The following is a 26,748-nucleotide window of genomic DNA, read 5'->3' as shown; positions in this document are numbered from 1 at the left end:
GTGCATTAAAATTAACCACAAACTTAGTGAAGCAGAACAGCTTAGAACAAAATATACTTCTGCAAAAAAAGTTTAATTAGGCCCTATAAACCTGTTGGCTGCTGGGATCATTGTTAAAAGACAATGAAGTATGTTAGTTAAATACGTAACATTAAATAAACAGCTGAACTTAATCAATTTAAATTTGAAATGTGAAAATTTTTTGAGTACCTACATCACTCATTTGTGCAGTTCTCATCTGCCACAATGTACGACGAGAGCATTGACGTGACGGGTGCAGAGGAGGTGAAGAGCCCAACATTCAACAGTAACAAAGATAGAGACGTTTACAGTCACGACAAGGTACGGAGGGAAGATGTCTGTGACACTTCGCTCTAATGCAATTGATTGCGTACTCAGCACTTTTATTTAGCATGCTTAACTGCTATGGGAACTTGAAATGTTTGCTATATTAAGTGCAATAGATATGAGAATGTCCTGTATTAAACAAAATTTAGTGGTGTTAATATGTACTTACATGGATAGCACTTGGGTTATTTTTAGAAATACAGCATTGAATAAATGAACAATGAATTGCACATAGGCCCATTTTAGACTACACATTCATTTAATAGTTGTTACGCGATTAGATTTACGAATAACTATGCAGACTTTATTACAAGTGATGAACAGTATGTATGTTAATTTATAAAGATGAGGGAGGGGTGAGGGGAAGGGAGAGATACACACACACACACACACACACACACACACCAGTTATTCTATATGTAGTGGACTATATATTATTTTGTAACTGGACAAGCAGCTTAATTTGTGACCACCAAGATCCTCGATCTTAATCCTTGTGATTTTTATCCATGGGGAGATCTTAAAAGATAAAACCTATGAAATAAAATATCATAGTTACAAAAAGACTAATTACGTGATTATCTGCATTGTGTGCGTCAGAATTTATTCAAGAAATTTGAGACATGCATTTTACAAGGTGGCAGATATTTCCAGTAGTGCAGATATTACCAGTAATTAAATTATTTTGTTCTGGAGATTGGTGCCATTGAGGCACTTTTTATTTTGAGATGACCACTTTCTTGCCAATAAATCTAAAATTCGTATCACATAACAGAACTAATTGTCAGTTGGAAAAAAAAAAATACCATTACTTAACGTCTGAAAGAATACTGAATCCTAAGTTCATGATTGCTGACTTTTACAGGCAGGACCTTCGAATGATGTGGCAATACTGGAAATTCAACAACGCCCCGGATCGTCACATGTTTCCACACATCGTCACATGACCCATCAAACATCAGACCAGTCAGATAATTCTGATGATGATGATGATGACGACGATGATAATGATGACGACGATGATGTTGATGTGCAAGCTGCAGCACTGGAAGGGTGTGTTCACATATTTACTCCAATAGGGTCATATTAGGATGCCACAGATTAAAAGGAGACATGCCTATTCTTGCTTTTTATCAATGTTTTGACTTGTGGCCAGACTTCGAATGTACTCACTTTTCCATGTAATGAACAACTGGCAAAAGGTTGTATCCTTTTAAATTACTGAAATTTTAAGATAGTTTAATCTAATTTGCTAAACTAATTTTTAATTATTACAGTGAAAATAGGACGTATGAAAATGATAAAACCAAATCAGACTTTCAAGAGTATGGTAATTAAGTTTCGACAGGTTAGTGGTTTCTAGATTTTTCTTATTTGTTATTTTTATTTGTTTCGTGACAATGACAATATAAAAACATTTCTTGCTATATAATAAATAGCATTAAAATTTATTTTTAGTAAATATGCATTATCAACATTCCTGCAAAAGTCAAAATTTACCATTTTGTGTCTCAACTAGCTGTCTGTCTCAGTCTCTCATCGAACCACACAATTTCGAACTTCCAGAAATATGATTTTTTTTTTAATCAGCAACCATTTCTTGATACTTGGCACTTTAAAAAATAACAAGGATTGTTCAATTAGTAGATTTATTAGCTACACACAGAATATGGGACCAATGTCCACAATACAGGGGTAAGTAGTCTGGTCTTCTAAGTGTCCCATTAAAAATATTAGAGACTCTCTCTTTGACATAAGTGGTATCTTAGTGACAAAAGTCGTGAAAGCGCAGCAGCTCTACTTCCGATCTCCACTATGCTGTCATGGCATGTATTGTTAGTGACTGGTAAATCCGGCCCTGTAACGAATTTCACCCACTCCACTTCTAACAGTCCACACACTGTCAACAAATAAGTGACAAATAGAGCTAGAGGGTAGAGAAAGAGACTGCCCTGCTACTGCTACTATTGATAAAGAAAACATTTTACTCATCGGTAAATCATAATGGTGTTGCCTCAATAATTATAGCTGTTAGCCTCAGAAACCGTTTTAGCTGTATTTGATAACAGCAATCCATTAACTGAACACATTAACCTGTTCAAATATTTTATTTACTATTACATATTACTTGCTTATTTTCTGTTACAAAAAAAGGGCGCTGTTTAAAAAAACAGCCCTATACGAACGGTTGAATACACTTAGATAAATCACATGAGAAATGCCGAAATTCAAACATTAACTAAAATGACATATTGCAAGAAAGGGACGAATTCACATTGCATATTTCTGACAACAAAATCAGAAGGGAAATAAGATTGAAAAGATTTCTAAGACCCTTGGTAAATTACTACGTACATTAGTTCGCCGAAATTAACTATTTCATCAAGCATTTGTGACTGATGGTAATTAAAACACTATTGGAAACTTGGACTGCAGTGTCCTAAATGTAATATATCAAATAGCAAATACACATTAATGCGATCTGAAGGTATTCTGAAAACGACTATAACTACATCTAAATAGTAAATACTAGTTCCCTATTATGTAGTTTAATTAGTAACGGGAAAATGTTATGCCAATCCAGTTGCAATCCTTTCAACAACTGTAAATGAATTAACATACTCTTATAATAAATTGCGAGTTAATCATGCTCTTCAGTAATTTCAAAATTGTTTCGATAAGCTAACTGCAAATTAAGAAAAAGTGACAACCAGTACTTTTCTGTAAAAATAGAATAAAATAATACTTTTAAGAAGATGCGTTGTGAAAGTAGCCAGCAATAAATTTTCACAAGAAAGAAGTGTAGGGTCCGCAGTTACAAGAACATGTGCTTCCCAATTAGGCAGTCCACGGTTCCATTCCTGTCGTGGGGTGAAATTTATCTCTATGCCACAGGACTCAGTATGTCTTGCACTCGTCCTGTAACATCTCCACAATGATTCTGTATTGTGAGAGATACTACTGTTGGTCCTCTACATCTTGTTGGCTTGTTGAGTCGGTTAAGGCAAAGATAAAATAAGACAAAGAAAGAAGTTGTGTACGAAGACCTGCCAAATGATAGTGAGAATCCCTCGAATCGTTAAGAAATGGACAAAGGCCTAAAGTAACGAAAAAGTTCATTATGCGTCATCATCAGTAATTATCAAATCAGGCTTGGCATTAGAATCAGATTCCTGCTTTTAAACTAGGCAGAGGGAGTCGGATGTTAATACCGAATGAGGAACTCCAAGGCGACATTTATTATTACTAAAAACTTGAAACAATTATAAAGAGGAACACACTAACTGAACTAAATTGTTATAACAAAAACTAAACTAAAGAGCTAATAATATATTACAGAACGCGAAAGTGAAAGGTCAACAGACCAAATGTTTTCAATATTTACAACAAACAGGCAGGCAGGCAAGACTGAGGACCTGACCACCTGACAACCATAAACTGACTGACAAACTCTTGCTACTGAAGCGTGTGGTGGTGGGGAGCAATTTCCACCCCTAATTTCTCCAAGTTCTAGGGCCGGATTTACCAGTCACCAACTATAGATATCTTGATGCATAGGACACCTCTGTCTTACTTTTGTAGTAAGAGCACAAACTTTTCAGAACGTATGTAGCTAATTTGAGCATCTCATTCTCATTGCAGGACTTATGATCCAAATGAATTCAGTCATCTGCCAGTATCTCCAGAAGTAAAAGATCTTTTCCAGAACATCACACGGTAGGTATGACTTGAAATACACAGTTTATTTTAATATTCTATTACACATTATTATTATTATTACTACTAGTGATATTAAGGTATTTTAAATGTGTTCCAGGTATACACCACAGAACATAGAACTGGATTACAAGCTGCGACCATTCATCCCAGACTTCATTCCAGCTGTAGGGGACATTGATGCATTCCTAAAGATTCCTCGCCCAGATGGGAAGAGTGATAGCATTGGTCTGAAAGTGCTAGATGAACCATGTGCTAAGCAGAGTGAACCAGCAGTCCTCCACCTCCAGCTTCGTGCTGTTGCCAAACAGAGTTCAGCAAAAGCTGTGGTAAGATTTTATTGGGTAGCTAAGGATTTGAATGCCATCTTAGATTAGAGTCGTAAAAACCGGCACAGCTTCTCTGCACTGAGACTTTAAAGATCTATTGTGCATAACTCTCTCTCTTTTGTTTGGGGGGGGGTCCCAGTCTAACTTAATACTCCTAATGAAACAAAGCAGTTTTCTGGGGGCAATGTCAATAACCTCATCCGGCTAGGGAAAGGAGTAATCTAAATGCCATGCCTTTGCCAAGTAATAGCTTCACAATAGAGATATCTTATGCGAAGTTTTACCGCTAGATGGCAGGAGCATTCCATGCGGCGCAACATGTTGTAGGACTATGTTATGTCATATGCTACAGTTGATTACGTTTTCTCGCTTGTTGGTTTTCTGTGCGTGTTAAAATTATATTTACAATTATTTTGTATAACCTAGTATAATTTAATATAATTCAATATTTTCTTACCTCATAATTTAAATTAATTTACAATAAATAATAACGTAAACCTGTATAATATTGAGCGATTCCCCGAGATGGGTGGGGAAATCTGCAGTATGCAGAATATAGATACGAGTAAATTGAATGTTTATGAGAACTCTGAGAACGAGGTGCACGAATAAAAAATAGGAACTACCGGGATGTAGAAGGTGAATATTGCCCTCTTTAATCATTAGTATTTAAGAACCGTACACTAAAAACAGGATATGCAGCCACCAATGTGTTTTTTTTATAGGGAAGGGACTATCGAGATTGAAATCCTTGTATTTTTTTCTGTAGTTGCAGAAAGATCAAATGCAATTTTTAATAGGATGATATAATATCGTCACCTGAATGCAAGAACTAGGTAACTTGATTTTTCATATTTTCTGACATTGCCTATTTACTTATTTATTGCACTAAGGAATATGTCTCGTTTTCTTTTACCTATTTGTTAGACAGTATTGGAAAATAGATGTTGCTGGTATCGTTCGATCAGTTACCTAGATCCTGGATTACATTTTGTGCGATTTTTGCTATGATAAAAGAGGTAACTAAAAAACGCAAATTTCGAGTTACCTAGTTGTTGCATTCAGGCGACGATATGATCGCAGTAGTATCACGATTAGTTGTGCGTTTTGTAGGTTAAGGACATGCAGTTTTGAATACTATGTACAATGATTCTGAAAATTTGAAGTTAAAAAATTGTTTTAATAATTAGGGTACAGTTCATTAAAAACATTATTCACAAAATGGGTTTCACTATGGATCGTCCTGGATAATAAACATCCCAGGTTAATGAGAGTTTACTGCAGGCGTAAACTTCGAAGACTCATACAACTACTGAATATAATCGAAGCTAACATAGCTCGCTGTCGAGGTTGCTTATGTTTTTATTAATTTTTCTTTTTCCTCTTCCAAAATGAAACTATAGTCAACAATTCCTTAATTGAAGTAGTTACTTTTATTTAATAGCTAGCACTTTCGAGGCGCAATTTAATTACTTGTATTTTTTAAGGTTTAAAGCATATATTCAGAATATTTCGGGATCTGATTGAAGACAAAAAGCTTTCTCCAGTGTTTACATATAGGAACATAACAAAAATTTGCCATTTTTAGTTGTTTTTAAGAGTATTTAATATACTAATACACTACGTATATCCTCAATGTTTATATACCGAAAAACAAATGCACACGCAAAGCGCATCCCTCAAAGTACACGTGCGCTATCTGTAGGTGGTAGTTCAGGATATCCCTATTGCAAAATATGTGCATCGCTGTTTCATTGACACAATCACAGAAACAACAAATTTTCACATTACTTTTACCCATCTTAAAAAAATGATCTCTTCAAAATCACTAGTTCCATTGAGAAAAGCCTGACGCCATTGTGAAGATAGCTCTGAAATTTTTTAATCCATCCATCAAATATCTGATGTGTCGTGAGGCGCATGCACAGCAGATATCTAACTATCCTGCATTGGTAGAGAAGCATCAGTTACCATTTGGATGTCACAGAATAAAGTGTTCTGTGTGCCACTGCTTGCAGAATTGAAATCTGTGACAAGTGTACAGCACTGCTTTCGACATCACTACAACCTCAGAGCAAGGGCAGGTGTTCCAACTTACATGTTCATTACGAAATAGGATGAGCAACTCAGAGAAATGGGAAGTTTGTTACCAATATCTGTAAACATGCATAGTGTAAAGTGTCTAAGGAAGATATTGAACATATTCTAGAGACATTTCAGGGGAGTCTGCAGAAATCCATCAGACAGGCTAGTAGCCAAACATCCCACCAACAACACTGCATACCATACTCCACAAAAGAATGCGTTTATGTGCATATAAGGTGCACCTTTATCAAACTGTTACACTGAATGACGGGTACAGAAAATCTTTGTAGAAATAATTTTGGCAAGAATTGATAGAATTGATGATGATGATGATACATTCCTGGACCAAGTATGTTTTTCAGATGAGGCAACCTTTTACGAGTCTGGAAAAATAAACAGACATAACTACTGCTGCTAGGAGTCTAAAAATCCACGTGTTGTGATTTAATATGAATAGGATTTTCCTAAATGGAATATTTGATATAAGATAATGAAGAACAACATCAATTCCTTTTTTATCAAGGAGAACACTGTGCGGACACATACGAGGGGGATCCAGGAAATAACGACTGTTCGCGCATACCCGCCGCGCAGCTGACTCCCCTTCCTTGTTTGAAGGTCAACTGGCTTCCTTAACATGTGTTCTCATAATGTTGTGAGTACTGGTTGCAACAAGTCGCCATTGTGCATTTTGTGTTACTTCAAAATGAACGATGTGATTGATAATCCCGCCGACTGTGAGGTGAGGAGTGTGATTCGATTTTTGAATGCCCGACATTTGAAACCTGCAGAAATTTACCGGCAATTGAAAGAAGTGTATGGTGATACTGTAATGAATGAAAGAAATGTGAGAAAATGGTGCGAAATGTTCAACAATAGGCGAACAAATGTCCACGATGAAACTCGACCCGGACGCCCATCACTCACCACAGAAGACCTGAAGATTAAAGTGAACGACAGAATCTTGCAAGACAGGCGCACATCACTCGACGAATTGCATATTGCCTTTCCTGACATTTCTCGTTCTTTGCTTGGTGAAATTGTGTCGCAACATCTTGGCTACCACAAAATCTGTGCACGATAGGTTCCATGGCAACTGAGTGACCAACACAAAACTCAGAGAATGGCCTCAGCATTGACATTCTTGATGCGATATCACACAGATGGAGACGCCTTTCTTGATCAAATTGTGACTGGTGATGAGACCTGGGTGTCTCACAACATCCCAGAGACCAAGCACCAATCACGTCAGTGGCATCATCCCTCATCACCCAAGAAACCGAGAAAATTCAAACAGACTCTCTCAACACAAAAAGTCATGGCTACTGTCTTTTGGGATCGCAAAGGTGTTCTTTTGCTGGATTTCATGCCAAAAGGCACTACGATCAATGCAAATCGTTATTGTGAGACTTTATGAAAACTACGGCGAGTCATCCAAAACAAGAGGCGAGGAATGCTTTTGAGAGGAGTTGTGCTTCTTCACGACAACGCCCGCCCGCACACTGCTGCTTCAACTCGAGAATTGCTGGATCAATTCGGTTGGGAAATCTTTGATCATCCGCCCTATAGTCCAGACCTTGCTCCTAGCGATTTTCACCTTTTCACTAAGCTGAAAGACTTTCTGGGTGGTACGTGTTTTGGAAGTGATGAAGAGTTGAAGAAGACAATGAATATCCGGCTTAATGAACTGGCAGCAGAGGAGTATAACACGGGAATTCTAAAGCTAGTGAACAGATACGACAAATGTTTAAATGTAGGTGGTGATTATGTAGAGAAGTAAAGGAAGCTTCAGTTATGTAACAGACTTTGTTTTTTCAAATAAATATTTTTTTTTTAATTATTACAACAAAACAGTCGTTATTTCCTGGATCCCCCTCGTACTTTGATATGTTGCAGCAATATGCTGTACTTCAGCTTTCTAATGAAACAATTTTCCAGCAGGATGGGACTCTTGCTCACATTTCCAACACTGTTCGCATATTCTTGGAAGATCATTTCGCTGCAGCATGGATCAGAGGAGGATCAACTTTTATTGCATGACCTCCCAGATCACCAAACTCAACTCCTGATTTTTTTCCTGTGAGAATTTGTTAAGAATCAGGTGTGCACTTCATTCATTCATTCATTCATTCATTTATTTTATTCCATAGATCTTACATGAGCAATGAAGCTTTAAGATGTGGAACATGTCAACATTTTACAATAACTTATTACAATTACAATTTTTATAGTTTTACAATTTAGTAATTTTCTACAATTTTTACAATTTTGTACAATTTTTTTTACATTTTGGCGAGATGTAGTGAGATGAGGTCCGAGGATTCGCCAAAAATATTACCCGGCATTTGCCTTTTCGGTGGGGGAAACCTCGGAAAAACCCAACCAGGTAATCAAATCAAAGGGGTTGATGCCAAGGACTCGCCATAGACCATCCGCTTCAGTCCCACGGCTGGGGAAAACCTCCGAAGAAACCAAAGTCCAAAGGGGGATCCAACCCAAGCCCGAACGCAGCTCTGGATCAGCAGCCCAGCGAGTCTGCCGACTGAGCTACATCGATGGCTCTACTAAAAGTATACAATACATAGCCAATCAGATTATTAAATTTACAAACGCAAACGATCATTCATAAGTTGAGCTATATTATAATACAAAACAATTTAATTAAATTTAAGGCATAAACAATTCAACCAGTTGTGATATACAGAAATTGATAATACATATCATGCAAACTACTTCAAATTACAAACACAAACAATTTATCAGTAGAGCTATATAGATTACTATTCAATTTAAAGCATATACAATTCATCGGCCAAAACTATACAAATTTGTGCAATTAATATCAAGTAGATTAATTCAATTTATAATCATAAACAATTCATCAGTTGAGCTATACATATTACCATTCAATTTACAGTAGGTCTATATACAATTCATCAGTAGAGCTACACAGACTAGTAATCATTTTAAGAACATATACAAATCATCAGCCAAACTATACAAACATATACAATCAAATTAGTTCAATTTACAAACTTATTTTCGTTAAGCTATACAATTCATATGAAGTAGATTAATTCAATTTATAAGCTTAAACAATTCATCAGTTGACCTATACAGTATACTATTCAATTTACAGTACATACAATTCATCAGTTATGCTCAACAAAAAATACAATACATAGTAAACAGATTAAGTCAATATAAAAACATATTTTAGTTGAGCTATATAAAATTGTACATGTCATTTAAGTAGAATAATTCAATTCACAAGCATAAACAATTCATCAATTGTGTAGAAGGTATGAGTATGTAGAAATTTGGTTAATTCTTTTCTGAACCTTTTCTCGTTGTTCTTCAAATCTTTAAGATAATTAGGCAGTGCATTGAAGACTGTTATACATGAATAGCGAACTCCTTTTTTAAAACAGCTTAGACTAACAGAGGGTAGATGAAGATCTGATTTATGTCTTGTATTAAAATGATGAATGTCTTGATTAGTACTGAATTTATCTTGGTTCTTAATATACAGCATCATTAGGGAAAGAATGTATTCACAAGGTAAAGTCAAGATTTCTAAGTTTCGGAAAATATTTTTACATGAGGTCCTTTTATGCACACCGGCCATTATTCTTATAGCTTTCTTTTGTAAAACAAAAACGTGTTTAGCTTCAGACGAGTTACCCCAGAATATTAATCCATATTTCATTACAGAGTGAAAATATGCAAAGTATGACATTTTTAAGTAAGTTTATATCACCAATAGTAGATAAGGATCTTAATGCATAACAGGCAGAGCTCAATTTACGAGTAATACATTCTATGCGTTTTCCAGTTCAAGTGATTATCCAATTCTAAACCAAGAAACTTTGTGCTTATAGATTCTTTGAGATGAGTTCCATTTAATCGAATACTGGTTCGTGATCTGGTAAAATTATGCAACAGAATTTTTGCTGCAATCAACAGTGTGACACTAGAAATGCTTCTCAACAAATGGTGAGAGGTAGAACACTGGTTTGACATTTGTAGTGCTACCATTGGAAGCCATGTTGAAGTTTATTAGAAACGGGAAAAAAAATCCCAATTTCTTCTACTTGGAAAAATGTGTGTGTCACTTATAAATTCTTGCGAATTCAGAAGTTATGATCATTCTTTTTATTATTATTATTATTATTATTATTATTATTATTATTATTATTATAAACAACACCCCAGTATATGTTACATGAAGGAGCACGTCACTGATTAGCTGACTCATATGAAAGCATATTAGATCTTAGCAATAACCCTTGTACCAAGTTCAGGCCATCCATGCAAGGGATACAAATGAAAAGTAACAGCACTGTATTTCTAGAGACTCGGAAACTGGTTGGCAGAATCAATTCTTCTAGCTTGGATAAATGAGTACTCATTGCAACTTTAAAGTGAAATATAACAAGGTAGGCAGTGCCATTTGAAATTTCAAAGTAGGAGTGGCTGGGGATATGGGGATGAAACCTAATATGAATATGTAATAAAAATAATGGTTTCCCTGGAATGATTCTTTTCGGGTTCTCAACAGGTGAGTTGGATTGTTGATTCCAAGCTTTTGATGACAAGCTCCGCCATCTTCTTCAGGAATTGAAGATGACGGAGCTAGTCCTCGAAAGCTTGGAATCAATTCAGTTCACCTGGATTGAAGATGGTGGAGCTAGACATCGAAAGCCTGGATTCCACAACCCAACTCATCCGGCTGAGAACCAGAGAAGAATTATTCCATATCTGACCCCGAGAAAGTCTCAAGTCCTATAATGGTTTCCCTCCTCATATCTAAATCTACTTTTTTTTTTTTTTTTAAATAAAGTTTACTTTAAATAGATAATTGTTGGGACTGGCTAGTTTTGAAATGAAAGCCTTTTATACTAATCCCATTTTTTATTAACGAAATTATATATTTTTTTATGTATACTTTATTTTTAAGCACTGATTTAGTGATTTAGAAAGTGTCTTAACTATTTGATAACCCTATATGTTTCCTAAATATTGAAAATGTGCTTTCAGCTACTGCTTGATATACAAATCAGGTTGATGGGCAGTTTTTTCTTTTTAACAGAAACTATATGAGATAACCAGTTTCTCATCCTCATTATTTGAAAATTACAAGTTATGTTACATATTTCCAGTGAATACATGTAATTCATAATCATGGTAAAAAGACTGATACCTTACTACAGCATTTGCAATGTAGTATAAATACTTTATTACCAGAGCCCGGATGTTAGGCAAAATGCCTTTTTCAATCTGAATGTATGTATGAAATGCCTATTAGAGATAAACACGTTTCCACAGATTTGGGGACGATAGGCCCAATTTTTATTTTGCCTATTTTAAGGTTAAATGCCTTTTCTACGTCGTTATTGTACATTTTCCATATTTTTAATGCATTTAAAATAAATCGCACATAAATTACATTAAAAAACAAAAAAGAACAGTTGTACAAATTAAAAATATATATTCACCTCACAAATATTTGCTGAGAATCTTATACGTACAAGTTTCCAAGAAGTCGTAAACTTTCCTCCCCTATTGATTTCATCTTTTATGTCACTTAACAAAGATGTTTGAACAATATAACCCTCAGTGTTCAGGTCACTTCAGGGTTTACCAGCGAAAGAAAGGGTTTGAGGGAAGTATTAAAAGCAAGTCTCCAGGTTCCGTTACTGTTATCGCTTGCACACACAAGTCACGCGCACTTTGAAGTCTCTAATCCCTTCTCACACCCCTCTTTTTGAGACAATACACAGTCGGTTTTTCCCAATCTCTGAAAGAAAGTAGAGACAGTCTTTCTGAAATAAGTTGTTTTAAGTTTGCTCCAATCACTTCAGTAGAAGTAGAAAGATCTTTTTCCACCATGAAAAACGTTCTCTCTGACAGGTGGCTCACTATGACAGTTGACAACTTAAGAAAGCATCTTGTTGTGACATGTAACCAAGAAAAGTGAGTACCGTATGGGATAATTTATTAAGTGTTTGTCTATTTTATGTGTGTTTCCACGAATAATAAATGCCTATTTCACTGCCTATTTTTACTATTTTTAGTGCCTGTATGCCTGCCTATTTTAACGAAAATAAATGCTTAAACATCCAGGCTCTATTTATTACATTCTGTATATTTATATGAAGGTTGTTGCAATACTATATATCTTTTGCAGGTTGTGAAGAGAGTGGAATGTGCAGAGAAGAACACTAAAGCTATTGACAGATGGATGAAAGACATAAGTGATCTACATCGAAGTAAACCACCACCAACAGTGCATTATTCTAAGTAAGTATTAGTTACTCTTTATGTGGTGTTTGAGCACTTTCAGACCACACACAGCAGGAAGGAATACATGATTGCTGGATAGAAGGTTGACCGAACTCATGGCACATGTAGTTGATTCTTCAATATGAGTTCAAATCCTGAGACTGCAAGGTTATATTCAGAATAAAAGAAAGAAAATTTGAGCATGTACAATGAGAAACTATATAAATACTAGCTGGGAACACCTGGCATTGGCCAGGTTTTCATTTTTACTTCTATGTTTAATTAAACTGGTTGTTAGACTTTTCGGAAATCTCGGAAACTGAACTATAGACAACCTCGTTCATGAAGATGAATATTTACATAGCATCACTTACATGAAATAATTAATGCCTACCAGGGTTAACTCAATTTAAAACAGCTGTAGATCAGGCACCGAGAAGAAAACATTGCATCATGAGCGTTGCATTTAACTGTTTTTTTAATTTAATTATATATTTTTTAAATTTTATTTATTTATTTAATCTGGTGTAGTTAAGGCCACTAGACCATCTCTTCTACATCACCAGAAATAAAATAAAATAATAGAAAAATCGAACTATAAACAAAGTAAAACCAATCAAAATATATACAGGCTACAGTCACACGAACTTTAAATGAGTCAGCATTGTCTTGAAGTTCAGCAAAACAAAAACACTCCTTGGTCCCTAAGCACCCACAAAGAGTTGACCCAATGTTCTACAGATCTTACATTTCATCTCTGGTGGTCAATGACTGTTAAATTTCAAGTGTCTTATATTATTCGTGAGCGTTTGAGTATTAAAAAGCATTACAACCTTTCTGCCATCTCTCTTCCTCTCCGCCGCAAATGTGACGCTACACAGAGGCAGAGATAAACTGATATAAGATCTGTACATGATGTGAAGCTGTCCTGACACACATTTCATGTAATTTCATGACTATGTGTGCTTTCATTTGAACTTCAGAGAAAGCTGAGAATAAATAGGGAATTCCATTGTTAACAGTCTTAACCCATTGGGATGTCATCGTCAACAAAAATGTATCTCTGTATCGGTCATACCAAAGAATCAATATGTACGTCATGTAATTTAATTTATATTCGAATATTTTTTACCCCTTGACCGCTGTATGCCAGTTTATATCATACCCAGTTTCTTTTAAACACGACTCGAGAAATTGTATCTCAGAAATTAAGAACATATTAATTATATTATATCTTATTTTGTGTATAAAATAAAGATACAATATATAAATTAGCAATAAGTCACTTTTTAACACAAATAATAATATTGTGGAATACGTATATTTTAGAAATTAAGACATTGTTCTTCCCACAAAGTTTAACTGATTATACAGATAGAATCTCGTAGTAACACATTTTCGGACATGAACAACAATATTTTGAGAGACGTATAATTTAGAATTAATACAATGTTATTTTCACTGGGCTTATGTACATTCACATACTAACATTAGCACCATAACAAAAATAGGCTATCATTGAATTGCTTTTTGATATGTGTAAAATGTTTTGTTTTCCCCTCCTTTGCATTAATATATGTATATAAAATATGTTTAGGTGTGTCCACTCGAGACCAAATTGCATAGTTGGGAATGTGAAAAACACGGAGTTTCTAAGTTAATATTGCAACTTTGAGCGACTGTCCCTAGGCTTTATTTTAATATGGCCATTACAAATGCTAATCCCACTGAAATAAAATTGCAGTTGCTTAAAATCGAAAGGCAAGTTAGTAGGTACCATAGGAATATGGAAGATAAAACATCTTCTCCTTTTGTTTTACCAGTTAATATTGTCACTTACATTATCTTTTTTTCTTACACCAATTCTTGTTTCATTGCATAATTTTGATGTGTCAGTATTTCGCAATAGTTCCGGTACTATTGGTAATTCAAAATTAAGTATTAAATTATGTGGTTTCAAAGAATTCAAGGATTTAGTTGGATAAAATACAGCCTGCTCACTATCTACAACTGTATCGAGAAACTCATACTATGGTCTTGGACTGTGGAAAGATACTTATTGCATGAATTGTCTAAATTTCGGCCTTCATGATGTATCAACAATGCTTTCGTGCTTTTTCTTCCACGGCCTTGTGAAAGTCAATGTTGAATACAACAGACAATAATAGTGAACAATTGACTGTAGAAGATTGCATTTTAATATTATACATGAATGTTTGATCGTATTTATTTTTATTTTTTATATTTTTAATTAATTTAACGTCAATTTGTCCGATTTTAATGTAGCCTATGTTCTTCTCCTGGTTATTATTATTTTTTTTTTTCCAAGTTTTAGGATAAAAGCCTGTTTTCCAAATATTTTTGAAGAGATGGAGAATTTCTTGCCGAATTTTATTAGAGAAATTTAATAACATGCTGTTATGGATTTCATCCTCTCCTGTAGTAGAATTGTGTAGCTCTGATATTGCTCTGACTTGAAACTTTCAATCTTTTAAGCCCATATCAGTTTGACCTATGGATGTGAAATATGGGGAGGAGCATCATGTGGCACAACTGAAGCTCTATTCTATTTTGCTCAAGAAATTTATAAAGGTTTCACAGAAAAAAAAGACCACATTAGCTGTAATGATAGACTTTGAAGCTGCTTTTGATAATACTCCACACAGATCCATTTTATTACAATCTATGAAACTTTGTATCAAAAGCAGAATGCTAAGATTTCTACATTCGTTTCTTAATGAACGAACAATTCAAACCTCAGTAAATAATCATTTATCTTTATCCAAAAAAACTACAGATGGTATACTTCAAGGTTCAGTTTTAAGCCCAAATTTATTTAATATAATGTTACATGACTTACCTGATGTTCCACCTGAGGTAAAAATAAGTATTTATGCAGATGATGTTACAGTATGGGCTACGAACAAAGATCCAAACAAATCATTAAGAATTATACAAACAGCTGTAAATAATATCAGTAATTGGGCATCCAAATGGAATCTATCTATCTCACAATCAAAAACTGAATATACTGTCTTCACAAGAAGATATAGCCTAAAAAACTATAAACCTCACATTTATTTGAATAATCAAGAAATTCAGTACAATCCAACTCCTAAGATCCTAGGATTAATTTTTGATGAAAAACTTTTATGGAAAACACATTTAACCAATGTTGCTTCGCAGTATCTACCACGATTAAATCTCTTGAAGATCATAGCTAATAGGAAATGGGGATCGGATATCACGACAATGCGTCTGTTTTATAATGCTTATATACGATCAAAATTGACCTATGGATGTGAAATATGGGGAGGAGCATCAGCAACTCATCTACAAAAAATTTCTGTTCTTCAAAACTCAGCCTTAAGATTATGCCTAGGAGTACCAAAAACCAGGTCAACTGTTGCCCTAGAAATTGAATGTAATATTCAACAACTCAGACACTATACATTAATAAAAAAGGATCTAAAAATACATTTAAAATTGCAAGCCTCATCCAGATCTCGGATATTCTTCAAACTGTTAGATGATATCCTGTGTAATTTCTATAAAATAAAAAAAGAAGAAATACCAATCTATATCACAGACACACTCATTGCTAAAACTCCAGTTGTGAACGAAATTCCTCCATGGAAATGGGTGATTCCAGAACATAGCATACAAATTCCAGGAAATCATTCCAAAAATGATCCTCCCTACATTCTTAAGTTAGATTCCATGGAACTAGTCTGCAGTACATATAAGGATCACCTTCAAATTTATTTTTTTATCCAATGCCACCAGGTTGTCTTTTCGACATTTCTGGTCTTCTCTCCTGGCTGTGGCTTAATCGTAACCCACTTCTGAGGTTGGGGCGCCTGGAAGGCGGAGTTACATTACCCCGATGATGTGATAGGATGATTATGATAATGTAGTGCCAGGAGAGGTCTTAAATCTAAACTTAACCTAAATTCCAGACCATGGACGAACACAGGAAATCCCCACCTTCAAATTTATACAGATGGATCTCTAAATCCTAATAATGGGCATCAGGAGCAGGGTATTATATTCCAAAATATCAAGAAAGTTATTTCATACCATGTTCATCCTCCTCCAGTCTTGACACTGAATTGCTAGCTATTGATGCTGCCCTTCAGTGTGTTACTCAAATTTCTGAAAAATCTATTTGGATACTTACCGACTCCAAGGGGGCTATATTTAATATAATTAAATGTGTACCAAACCTATATGCACATAGAATTATTCCAATTCAGAAACAACTAAGTAAACTAAAAGAACTCCAAAAGGAAATAACATTTCAATGGATACCTAGTCATTGTGGTATACCTGGAAATGAGAAAGTTGATATTGCAAAACAGGCAACATATTTGCAACCAAGACCTCTTCAAGTGTTATCTCTATCCAATGCTTTTGCTTCAGTAAAGTCTCATTTTACAAAACCTATGGATCAACAATTGGGTCTCTTCTGGCAAAGGAAAAATTTTACAGTCTCTACAAAAGAAACCAAATGACCTGAAAATGTACAAAAACATGTTCAAACATTTTTAACAAGAGCCAGAACAGGTCACATTGTCACTCAATTGTACCTACACAGATTTCACATTTCTGATAATCCTACTTGTCTGTGGTGTAATAATCATGATGAAGATCTGGAACACATTCTTCTATACTGTCCATCCATAAACCACAAAAGAAGTAAATTAAAATCATCAGTACCAGTTGCAGAAGACACAGCCCTGCAGTATATATTGACTACACCCCACCTCTGGCTACTAGCAACAGGCATCTATAATGAACACCGATCAAAATACCCCTCATTTCTCGTGAAAAACAACTGAATAGACTACAGTGGACTATAGTGGACTTTATGTTGTCAGCAAACAGCTGGATACATTAAGAAGATTTATTCTCCTGGTTATAAAGGTTAAATGTGCAAACTTTGGCAAATATCGATCAAAGCATGTAGATTTGTATAGGGTACATACATACATAGCCACATTGACTTTTATATATAAGATATTATATGCAAAAGAAATAACAGTTTCCAATGGTTCTTGAGTGGTATTATTGTGTGATGAAATCGATAGTGGGGAAGGGTTTATTATATTAGTTGGGTCATTCCATGTCAAATGAACTGAACTGAATCTTCATGTTTCAGATTTTTATGATATTTGGCATGTGAGTTGTGTCTGTGGAGCATATTAAAAAATACAACATTTTTTATTAATTTTTTTAATGGACAGTTTTTCTGAAATTAATTTTTGAAAATCAGGAAAAAAAAGCCAATTTTTCAGTGAACAAGGTTTACAAAACGTTCAATATTTATGAAACTGTCAATGCTAGAGAACTGATCTGGAGTTCATTTTAAAGCTTTTTTAATGGGCTTTAATTTGGTATATTATAACACTACCTTTCTTGCATTCAGCATTTTTAAGAGCTCTTTATTTTTTATTTTGTTATTTACTTACTTTTTCCCTTCTTGTTTATATGAATTAAAGATTTACATTTACAGACAATAACCCTTGATTAGATTCTTAAAAACTTTGAAAATGTAAATTACTCACCATAAGAAGATCACTATGAAATTGTTATTAGTACTGAAAATCTACACTGATAATAAAAGATGTGGAAACCTTTTAGTATCACCTTTATTCAGAGTGTAAACATGTAAACTCCCGTTGGAGTGACAGGTTCTACTTTTGCAAGCACTACACTTGTTAGTATGTCTTTTATGTCAGGAATGCCTGGGAATGTGAAAGAGGGAGATGGTCTTGTGGGATGTAGAAAACTGACTTTGAGATTAACTTCATTCTCATGTGTAGCAACAGTACATGCCAGCCACCATGCTGTATTATTCTCAGCTGTTATATAATCCAAATAAACAGCAGGAGCTGTAGAATATTTAAGAAGAAAAGACACATTGAGAAACTGTATACAGTAAAACTCATTTTAATGTTCCCTTTTTAAATGAATAATCTGTTGAGTTCCAGCCAAATTACCATAATAATAATAATAATAATAATAAAAATAAAAATAATAATAATAATAATAATAATAATAATAATAATAATGTAATTAATTCTCACTTTCAAAGGAGCCCAGTTTAAGGAAAATCCCACTTTTAAGATACACTTTTCAAGTGAATTTTGTGATAACGAAGCCCGAAATATCGACTCGAAGTGCAATAAATAATCAATAGTACTGGCTTATTCAATAGTGCATCTCATTTGATTGTAATGTGGTGTCGTGTGGCAGTGATATTCTTTATCGTTCTTTATGGTCTTACTTTTGTTTTCACAGAGTGGTTGGTTTGCTTGCTTTGTTCTTGAGAGTTGTGTGACCTCGTTTACAAGTTCTTTTTGTTAGTTTATGATGTTTATGCATCGTTATAGTGGCGACTAAATGGAAGAAATTAACTATTGGACAGAAAGTGAAACATAATGCTAATTCTCAAATAACACTATTGCTTATGGCGAAAAGCATGGTTTGCCAACTACTTCATTATGGAGAATAATGAAGAAGAAAAAAGAAATTTGCAATGTCGAGTTTCATTGTGGTTCAGGTTTGTGCCTCACCATTTGAAGAGTTAGAAAATATTATAATTAAATTTATAGTAAGTACAGTATTTACTCACGTAATAGACGCACTTTTTTTTTTTTTTTTCGATTTTTATAACAAAAAACTATGCATCCTATATGCGACGGAAAAATTTAGCGAAAAAAAAAAACTCATATTAAAGGTACACCAATTCGAATGCTGAAATAATCGACAGAATACATAACAATATGTGGACCGTGACTAATTTATATATCAATTGTGTCGCACTTAAGACGATCGATATTTAGCAGCAGTTGTATAAACAGATGATAACTTGTGCTTGATACATAATAACATATTTTAGGCTTTTCTTTCCATTTTATGTAAACCCCCTTTTAAGGGGAAAAAAATAATTGCTGAGAAATTCATTAAAAAGGGATTCTACTATATGTGTTTCTTCTTTGTTGCTACTTGAGTAAAGCTTGCATGCAACCTCAGAATTTGATCTTGGAACGAAACAATGTCAACTTCATCAGTCCCTCACAGAATTCATCTAAAAATTCATCAACTCTTTTAACTATTATTTTCAATGTGCAGCGATTTATAGTAACCCATTGTTTGTAAGTAATTTGGTAAACAAAATTTTCTTCAAACCTTTGCATCAATTTTTCTTTCAGTCCATCTACTCCAGGACATTCATTGCATTTATTTGAGTGGCATTCAGGACTAGAAAATCACATGTTATTTTAGCCAGACATTTTGTAAGATTTAAGAGGGTCTTCATCATCCTCAAACACAGTGTTTTTGAAATGAACACTGCTCATCACTAATGTGATATTTGATGAACGCAACAAACACAAACAGTATGTGTCCCACTTCTTCCTGCTAAGATTTAAAGTTCTAGTCGTAAATTACAGAATTTTGAAAATCCAATCTGTATGTTTGGTTACTGATTTCTAAAAACCTGATTTATTTTCTGAACGTTTATATGAGTATGTCCTTCTTTTACAGAAATAACATCTGTTTTCCCCAGCATTATTCTAATTATTTCATCATTGTTGGAAAAGATTTTTACTAATGATGCAATATCGTCAAGTACTTTTCCAACTATAAGAATGACAAAATTTCTTTTTGTGCTTTCAATTTTTTAACCATTTGTGCCATCTAATTAGTAACACCAAATTCTTCTTAAATTTTTGCTACAGACGAGCTCTTAGGCAACACTGAGAAAATGGATAATTTCTCACTTCGAGAAGAATTATTAAATTTTTCTTTCAGTTGTATTAAAATGGTTAATTTCTCACTTCGAGAAGAATTATTAAATTTATCTTTTAGTTGTATTAACTTCTTGTCTTCATATTTTGAAATTCCTTCAAGGTTTTCAGATGATGATGATTCTAGCTAAGCTTCAGATGAAGATGATTCTAGCTAAGCTACTAATTTCGATTCTAAACATCCTATGACTTTCTTCATTTTCAGCTTGGCATATTGTGCAAAATGATTAATTTTTTCTTCTTTATTAGTGATTCACCTAGAAATGTGACTTGTTTAAAAACTCTAATGATGTTTCAGGATCAATAAACTCAATAACTTCTTCAGTACCATGTCTGATACTTAGAGAGCATCATCTTCATTCTATACACAGAGATTTTCTTTGGTTTTGAATTCACTCAGTCTTTTCCTACATCTATAAAATATTTTCATTCCAGGGGCCTATTTCACAAAGGAATGGTGTTGTACAGCTTTCGAATCCTAATGATGATCCACTTTTTATGTATTTATTTATTTGTTTCGTCCCTTCTTTATTAATTTAAGGTTTACTCTTCTTTTATATGTATTTAGTCCTTTTTTTCTGAAAAAAAAAAATAATAATAGTAGTAGTAATAGTATTATACCATTAACGTACTGTAACTTAAAAAAACACGACATTTTATCATAATTTTGTTGTATTTTGCCCCATAAAGTGGGCGATTTAATACTTCGACCTGTTGATTTCGTGAAAAGAGTAGACACTAAACATATTTATAAGAGGATATGTTAAAATCTAATTAAAACAAAGTCATATTTCCCATTTTTTAATAAAGAAACGGAAAAGAAAAGAGATACTGAGACTCGAACACTTTACGAATTTGCTTTATACAATCACGTCAGTTTTCTAACCACTTGCGCCATGAGAACAGGTGTAAAATTGCTGTCACGAGTACATTTGTAAAATCGCTTCTTGTTAGAGATACATTACATATACCGGTAAGGTAAGAAGCAGTTATTAATGTGAATCATGCTTGTCTAATCGAAGTATTCCGATTAGGAGATAGATCGACAAGTATTTTAAGGTAGGTTATACAGCAAAGATTTGTAGTACCGGTACTGTAATATTTCTATGAATTTCATAATTATGGAATGTTATTTATTTTAGTTTACTTCGATAATGAAAACTTACTTCCTTATCATCATCATCAGTTTCGTCGATCCAAATTCCTGGATAGACGACAGATGCTTCGGAAGAGACGGAATCCACCTAAATCGGAGGGGGGCTGCAGACATGGGATCCCTCTTCACGCGGGTAGTTACTACAACATGGCGCGGCGGGATCGAGGATCCATCAGCGGGCAGCGGGACCAAAGGACCATCGGCAGACGGTGGGGCGAGGGACTACTGGCAGTCAGCGAGGGTGAGAGTCTACCAGTGGGTGGAGGGGTCGAGGGACTACCAGCGGGCAGTGCGGTCGAAGACCTATCAGCGGGCGGCGTAGACCAGCAGTGACGGCGAGGTGCCATGGGGATTCAGAATGTTCAAGTAAGGACAGGCCTACTAAGACTACTGCAGGTTAATTGCCGAAGTATTAGAAATAAACTTATTCCATTTTGGAACTTGGTCGATGTTTATAATCCAGATGTAATAATTGGGACGGAATCATGGCTTAGGGAAGACATAAATGACTCGGAAATTTTTAGGTCGGATTATAGAGTCTTCAGAAAGGATAGAAGTGAAAAGGGAGGGGGAGTTTTCGTTTGTACTAAGATAGAAATAAGTAGCAATCTTCTGTGGATACAAGAGGAAGTTGAAATATTGAATGTTCAGATAAGAAATGGGCGGGAAACCTTAGATGTAATAGCATGTTACAGACCACCCAGTGAATTAAACAATTTAACTTTGCACAAACTAAATGAATGTCTTAATACAGTATCAGAAGACCGGAACGTAGTAATTGCTGGGGATCTAAACCTCCCGAAAATTAACTGGAACGGGATTTCAGGTACAAATTCAGATGCACAGATCCTTGTTAATGAATTGATCTGGCATAAAGATTTCACGCAGGTAGTAAATGGTCCGACGCGTGACAATGCCCTCTTAGATGTTTACCTACTAAGACCTGTCTCTCTCTTTGTCAACTTTGAAAGTCTTCATAAACTAAGTGATCACAATAGCGTCTTATTAGAAATCTTCTGGGAAACACAGTCTAGAATTTCAACAAAACCAATGTCCATGAATTACAAACGTTTCTACGACAAAAGCATGATGACTTTCTAAGGACTGAAGGAAATATGAAAAAATGTGTGGCATAAATTTAAGAGTATAATTTTCGAGGCATTAGTAAAATGTGTACCTTCTAAAATAATTAAGAAAAATCCGGACCCAGAATATTATACTAATTATATTCGCTACTTAAAGAAAAAGACAAGGCGCGCATTCAGTAAACGTAAATGAAGCCATGAGCATTGGGAAAAATACGTCGAATTAATTAAGAAACTTGAGTGTGAAAAAAGGTTAGCTCAGGAAAATTTTCTAAAAACCATTTTAAAAGAAGATGAAAGTAACAATTGGAGACAGTTTTATGATTATGTACACAGGAGAAAAGGAAAAAATGAAGGAGTAGTGCTTTTACGAAATCAAAACGGAGAAAGTATAACCGATGACAAAGAAAAGGCCGACTTGTTAAATTCCTATTTCATTTTGGTTTTCAATAATAATAATAATAATAATAATAATAATAATAATAATAATAATAATAATAATAATAATAATAATAATAATCCCACTGATAGGAGTGGTTGTGTCACAGACCGTGAATGTGAACCAAATTCGACTTTCAAAATAACTTCCAAAGGGGTTAGAGAGAGAATAACGAAATTAAAAAATCGGAAGTCTCGAGGACCAGATAGTATTGCTACAGAGATTCTTAAATTAGGTTCCGAGGCCATAATTCCATACTTAACGCATATATTTCATGTTTCCATAAACAATGCAGCTATTCCATGTGACTGGAAATCAGCTATAGTGGTACTCATACATAAAGGTGGAAATAAATTAGATGTCGGAAACTACAGACCGATTAGCCTTACATCTGTCGTATGTAAAGTCATGGAGCATTTGATATCGGATTATATTCGTCATGTTCTAAATGCGAAAGACTGGTTTTACAACCGCCAGCATGGTTTTAGGGAAGGCTTCTCATGTGATAGTCAAATTACGTTGCTGGTTCAGGATCTAGCTGAAGAGGTAGATAGAGGCAGAAGAATCGATGCAGTTGTGATTGATTTTTCGAAAGCATTTGATTTGGTGCCACATTACATATTAATAGATAAGTTAAGTAGGCTAGGAATAGATAAAAGAGTGGTGCTATGGATCCAAGAATTTTTAAAAGGTAGAACCCAGAGAGTTAGAGTAGGTCATGAAATATCGGAAATTGGAAATATAAGTTCAGGGGTGCCACTGGGCAGTGTTCTGGGTCCATTACTCTTTATAATATATGTAAATGACCTATGCCAGAATATTACATCAAATGTGAGGCTATTTGCAGACGACTGCATTATCTATAGAAAGATTAGAAATAATTCAGATGTAGATGCTATTCAAACAGACTTGAATAAAATTTATAACTGGGCGTTAATGCATAGGATGAAAATAAATGGTTCTAAAAGTAAATCTATAACATTTTGTAAAACCCGAGAGGAAACTAGTCTTAATTACAAATTCAGTGATGTTGTAATTCCGCAAGAACAATGTTGTAAATACCTAGGAGTGTATTTAAACTCCAAACTTTCTTAGGGAGAGCATGTTGATAATGTTACGGGTAAAGCATGGAGGGCCCTTCACTTTATTATGAGAATCTTGAGAAAGGCTAGCCCCAAATCGAGGGAAATAGCATATCTAACGTTAGTGCGACCGTTAATGGAATACAGAACTGCATGTTGGGATCCCTATAGAATATATCAGATAAATTCCTTAGAAAGAATCCAGTATAGGGCAGCTAAATTTGTTAAAGGTAAATGAGAAGATGGAAACGATACAATAAAAGAACTTAAATGGGAAACTTTGGAAAACAGATGCAGGAAAACTAGAATAACATCATTGTATAGAGCACATCTAGGTCAGAAAGCATGGGTAGACATAAAGGCTTGGTTAGAAAAGCCAATGTACTATGGTAGGAATGATTATGATTTTAAAATCAAATGTAAGAAACAGAAAACGGATGTAGGTAAATTCTCATTTTTAAATAAAACTATAAATGATTGGAATGACCTACCTGCAGCGGTCTTTGAGGGCTGTCCTTCCTTAAGGAGATTCAAGAATAACTTAAAAAGTTGTGTATAAAGTGGAAATTAAAATTAAGGTGACATTCAACATTTAATTTTTTAAGGTGACATGTATTTATCTAGCCTGACGAGTTACTTCCTTGGTTTGAATTGTAAATTATTTAAAATAGCGTGTAAGAGGGCCTTAACTAGAAATGTTTAGTTTAAATGTAGTTCTGTTTATAAGTATGCATAAGGATGTAATTATTTGACTTATTTGAACTGTTGTATCAGTGAAGCGAGGTGAGTCGGTGAAGTTATGGTTTTACAGTGCAGTGAACAGTTCCGATCAGTGATAATTTATAGCGTCAATGAAATGTGTTCTATAGTGTCAGTGAAATGTGTTACAGAGTGTCAGTGAAATGTGTGCTAAAGTGTCAGTGAAATGCGTCATAGTGCCACTACAGGGAATGAGATGAGAGTAAAGTGAAAGACTATTGAAACTTATGTAGAGCCTATACATAATTATGTAGGTTGTATTGTAAAATTAGGTATTTTATTCATGTTTTATTATTATTGTGTTAAATTGTATTGTGTATTCTTATTGTATTGTGTATAAAATTGTATATATCAGAAACTTTAACAATGCAATATAACATACGAGTATGATTGAAAATAATCATTACCATAACTACGAATTATAGAAACCATTGTAAAATTGTATTGTGTACTGTAAATTTTATTGTGTATTGCTTATCATTTATTGTGTACTAGCCGTAACCGTGTGCTCCACTGCACCCGTTAGAAATAAATATAAAGTAATTACATAATTAAAATAGGACGTTTGATCCAGGGAACATTCGTGTTTGATAGAAGGATAAATCGTTTAATATGTTACTTAATTTAAATTTCATCCAAATAATTAAAATGCGATCATTTTGGTCCAGAGACACTTATTTGGTGCAATGACAATTCCTTTAACCTGTTTCTTAATTTTTATTACATGCAACCATAGTTTAATGAAGATTGACATCATTTAGATTTAATGTGTATATTTTATTTTACTTGTTATAGGTTTCCATTGAATTATGGTAATAACTTAATTTTAACCCTTGTTTTCTACGTATTCAGTAAATGGCGCTTGGCCCACTATGGTTGTGAACCCTTCAAATAACTTAAATTATATTATATAATATTACATATTATATTATATTATATCAGAAGTTACTGTAATAACATTATAGTATTATGTCCATCTAGAGAAACTACACTTTCCAATGGTGAAATAATAATTAATTATACAAATCGGTTAATTTAGCTTCCGATATTACTTCATACAAACACAGAAACATTCTCTGTAGGCTATCTTTCATAGCTTTCGATTGTTGCTGTCCAAAGCCCCTTATAGACGAAGTCATTTGTTTTTTAATTCATTACACGGCCTTAGATGGCAGTTATTTTAATTTTAAAACTCATTTATCTCATTAAATATCAGTCCTATCAAAATTTTTCAAGGAATAAAACTCATCGCAAATTATTTTTGAAGAAACTTTTGTTATGTAACATTTTTCACAAAAATCAATAATAAGCGAGATATTTCGATTTATTTAATTCAGGTCCCCTTATAACACCCCTTTTAAATAATGTATTTTGAATGCCATATAGCCTAAAATCTAAGTTACAACGAACTTAATTTATAATCCAATTTTCATCAAAATCCGTTCAGCCATTATCACGTGAAAAGGTAACAAACATACAGACAGACAGACATACAAACAAAAATTTAAAAAAAGCGATTTCCGGTTTCAGGGTGGTTAATTATATATGTTAGGATCAATTATTTTTGGAAAATCGAAAATTACCAGAAACATTTCGGCTACAGATTTATTATTAGTATAGATTGTTTATATCGTATATACCACTGCCAC

General features: G+C 34.1%; 1 protein-coding gene across 5 annotated transcripts in view; it reads left to right on the top strand.

The window, feature by feature from the left end:
- IFT46 (intraflagellar transport 46) overlaps positions 1–26,748 on the top strand; it is a 47,083-nt gene that overhangs the window by 6,262 nt on the left and 14,073 nt on the right. For 3 of the 5 annotated variants that reach the window (XM_069821457.1, XM_069821454.1, XM_069821458.1), the window contains exons 2-6: positions 232–342; positions 1,214–1,401; positions 3,991–4,065; positions 4,166–4,394; positions 12,670–12,782. In XM_069821457.1, the coding sequence (XP_069677558.1) occupies positions 232–342; positions 1,214–1,401; positions 3,991–4,065; positions 4,166–4,394; positions 12,670–12,782 (716 nt within the window). Of the gene's footprint in view, positions 1–231; positions 343–1,213; positions 1,402–3,990; positions 4,066–4,165; positions 4,395–12,669; positions 12,783–21,764; positions 22,101–26,748 lie in introns of all 5 variants that reach the window. The other 2 variants (XM_069821453.1, XM_069821459.1) reach the window with 2 other exon arrangements.

The sequence above is a fragment of the Periplaneta americana genome, chromosome 3, assembly GCF_040183065.1.
Source record: "Periplaneta americana isolate PAMFEO1 chromosome 3, P.americana_PAMFEO1_priV1, whole genome shotgun sequence".
Taxonomy (NCBI): Eukaryota; Metazoa; Arthropoda; class Insecta; order Blattodea; family Blattidae; genus Periplaneta; species Periplaneta americana.
This window is presented reverse-complemented; position numbering and strand designations above follow the sequence as displayed.